Below are 2,313 nucleotides of genomic sequence, written 5' to 3'. Positions count from 1 at the left end.
CAGTTTCTTCGCTCTCCAACTAATGATCATTTTCAAGCTATCAAACGCATCTAGCATTATGTCAAAGGCACTATTGCGTTTGGTCTTATTTTTCATCGGCCACATAAAACACCATTTTGGGTTATTTTGATGCCGATTGAGCTCGTTGTATTGAAACACGTCGCTCAACATATGGTTAGTCGATCTTTCTTGGTGGCAACTTAGTCTCTTGAAGTGCTAAGAAGCAACCAGTTGTATCTAGATCTAGTTGTGGCAGCCGAGATTGTTTGGATCACTCATCTCTTACAGGAATTACACGCTTTACCACCTGATAGACCAACTTTGCTATGTGACAACAAAAGTGCTTTATTTATGACACAAAATCCAATCTCAAACAAGCATTCTAAACATATTGATATCGATTATCACTTTGTACGTGAACTCATTGCCTCTGGTAAACTCTATACCAAGTTCGTACCAACCAAGTTGGCTGACATTTTCACCAAGAGTCTTCCAAGACCTCAATTCGAACAATTCCGTTCTATGTTTGGTCTTGGTCCACCACTCATTCGCTTAAGGGGGGATATTAGATCATTGCAACTTTATATTATTGTATTTATCAACTCCTTTTGTTATAAGAGTGTATCTTGTATAATCTGATGTAAATACACACAACTCACATGTTATTTTGTGTGGTTCATTATCTTCTTATAGACGAGAAACTATCCCACCTTGTACACGCACTCAAAAATCAATTAAAACAGAGGAATTCATAAAGATTCCTCACAAAATTTAAGTCTACAAAGATATACGAATCAAATATACAAAAATCAATTAAAACAGAGGAATTCAAACAAAATTCTTATTTGAATATAGCGATATAGAATATTTGGTGGAAGTACACTAGAACTATACATATAATATTATAATGTAACTTATATTACAAGATTATGTTGAATCAAGCATAATATTGTAGAAATGAAGATCAACACTTTCAACATTTAATCAAGATAACTCAATTTCGTTCAACTCACACCAAATAAAACAACTACCTACCTGACACCTCAGCTTCTCGTTTGGGCCTATTGCGAGTTCGTGGTCGAGGAAGCTCTTCATCAGTTTCAATCACAACTTCTTGATCTTCATCCTGAGCTTCTAATATCGATTGATTAACAGCTAGCTGTTTCAGTTTACAACAAAATGAAGGCGACTAATTCAGAATCTTTTCAATCCAATTATCACTTTCATATGAAATCGGAAAATTAACAACAAATTTAGGGGTTTGAGGGGTTTTGCTATAACACTTTCACATGAAAATTGGACAATTAGAACAGAGATAGTAGACTTATGTGACAAGAAACCCATCATGAAACTTTACTCGAACAGTTGGTGTGCATCTTGTGAAATGAATCAAATTTTGAAAAGTTTTGGGGGTTCTTACATCTTCAATGAATTCTCTGTCGAGTTTATCGGAGATGTTGATGGCAGTGAAGATTGTTACAGCGAGAAGAGAGAGTGGAAAGACGAAGGCGAAGATGTAAGTGCTGGTTCCTGGGGGTCCGCCTCGTGTCACTACCAATGAACCTCTGTTTCTGCGGCAACTGCCGCCGCCGCCCAATTGGTGTTGATAGCTTGGGAAAAGAGGGGATATCTGTGACGAAGACGGAGACTGAAGGCGGAGGACGGAGGAGGAGATTGAGTTGGGGGTAACTGTGAAACTCGCCATGACCATTATCCAAGCTGAATCTGGGTGGTCAGTTTATCGATTACGAGAAGTTTCTGTTATATACATATTGCACCTTCAAAAATGCAAAATTCAAAAGTTGTGGACATTCTTAATAAATTTGTTATTTATTGTTTTTAAAATATAATCAACTTATAACATTTATTATAAATATGCTCAATTATATAACCTTAGAGTTTGTAAAAACCCATAAATAAATAAAAATATTAACTAAACTAACAACTATGAACGTGATATGTAACAAAAATACTCTAATTCTTTCTAAATTTTGCAAATAATAATAATAATAATAATAATAATAACAATAATAATAATGAATTTCGGACTAAATATAATTTAATTTTTTGTTGCCAATTTTATTATTGTAAATCCAATTTTACTAGTAAATTTTTTATTATTTTAGGCTTATACCATCTATGATTATAATTAATTAAATTAATAAACTAACTATGGCCTACCATTTTACCCCTTCAACACCATAAGTTTTTAGAATTTCTCCCATGCCACTCAAATTTATTAGATTTTTTATATTAAATTTCTTAGATTTTCCACGTACGATTCAAATTCATTTCCACTTACCACCATATTCA

The 2,313-nt window shown here is 33.8% G+C and overlaps 1 protein-coding gene across 1 annotated transcript; it reads right to left on the bottom strand.

The window, feature by feature from the left end:
- Positions 1-827: 827 nt before the first annotated feature.
- HCF153 (high chlorophyll fluorescence 153) lies at positions 828-1,751 on the bottom strand. Its single transcript, XM_078991197.1, has 2 exons — positions 1,421-1,751; positions 828-1,159 (listed from the first exon to the last, which is right to left on the bottom strand). The coding sequence occupies exons 1-2, from the start codon at positions 1,709-1,711 to the stop codon at positions 1,028-1,030; spliced, it is 423 nt and encodes a 140-aa protein (XP_078847323.1). The 5' UTR covers positions 1,712-1,751; the 3' UTR covers positions 828-1,027.
- Positions 1,752-2,313: the final 562 nt, after the last annotated feature.

This window comes from Lactuca saligna, chromosome 1, assembly GCF_052625555.1.
Source record: "Lactuca saligna cultivar CGN05327 chromosome 1, ASM5262555v1, whole genome shotgun sequence".
NCBI lineage: Eukaryota > Viridiplantae > Streptophyta > Magnoliopsida > Asterales > Asteraceae > Lactuca > Lactuca saligna.
This window is presented reverse-complemented; position numbering and strand designations above follow the sequence as displayed.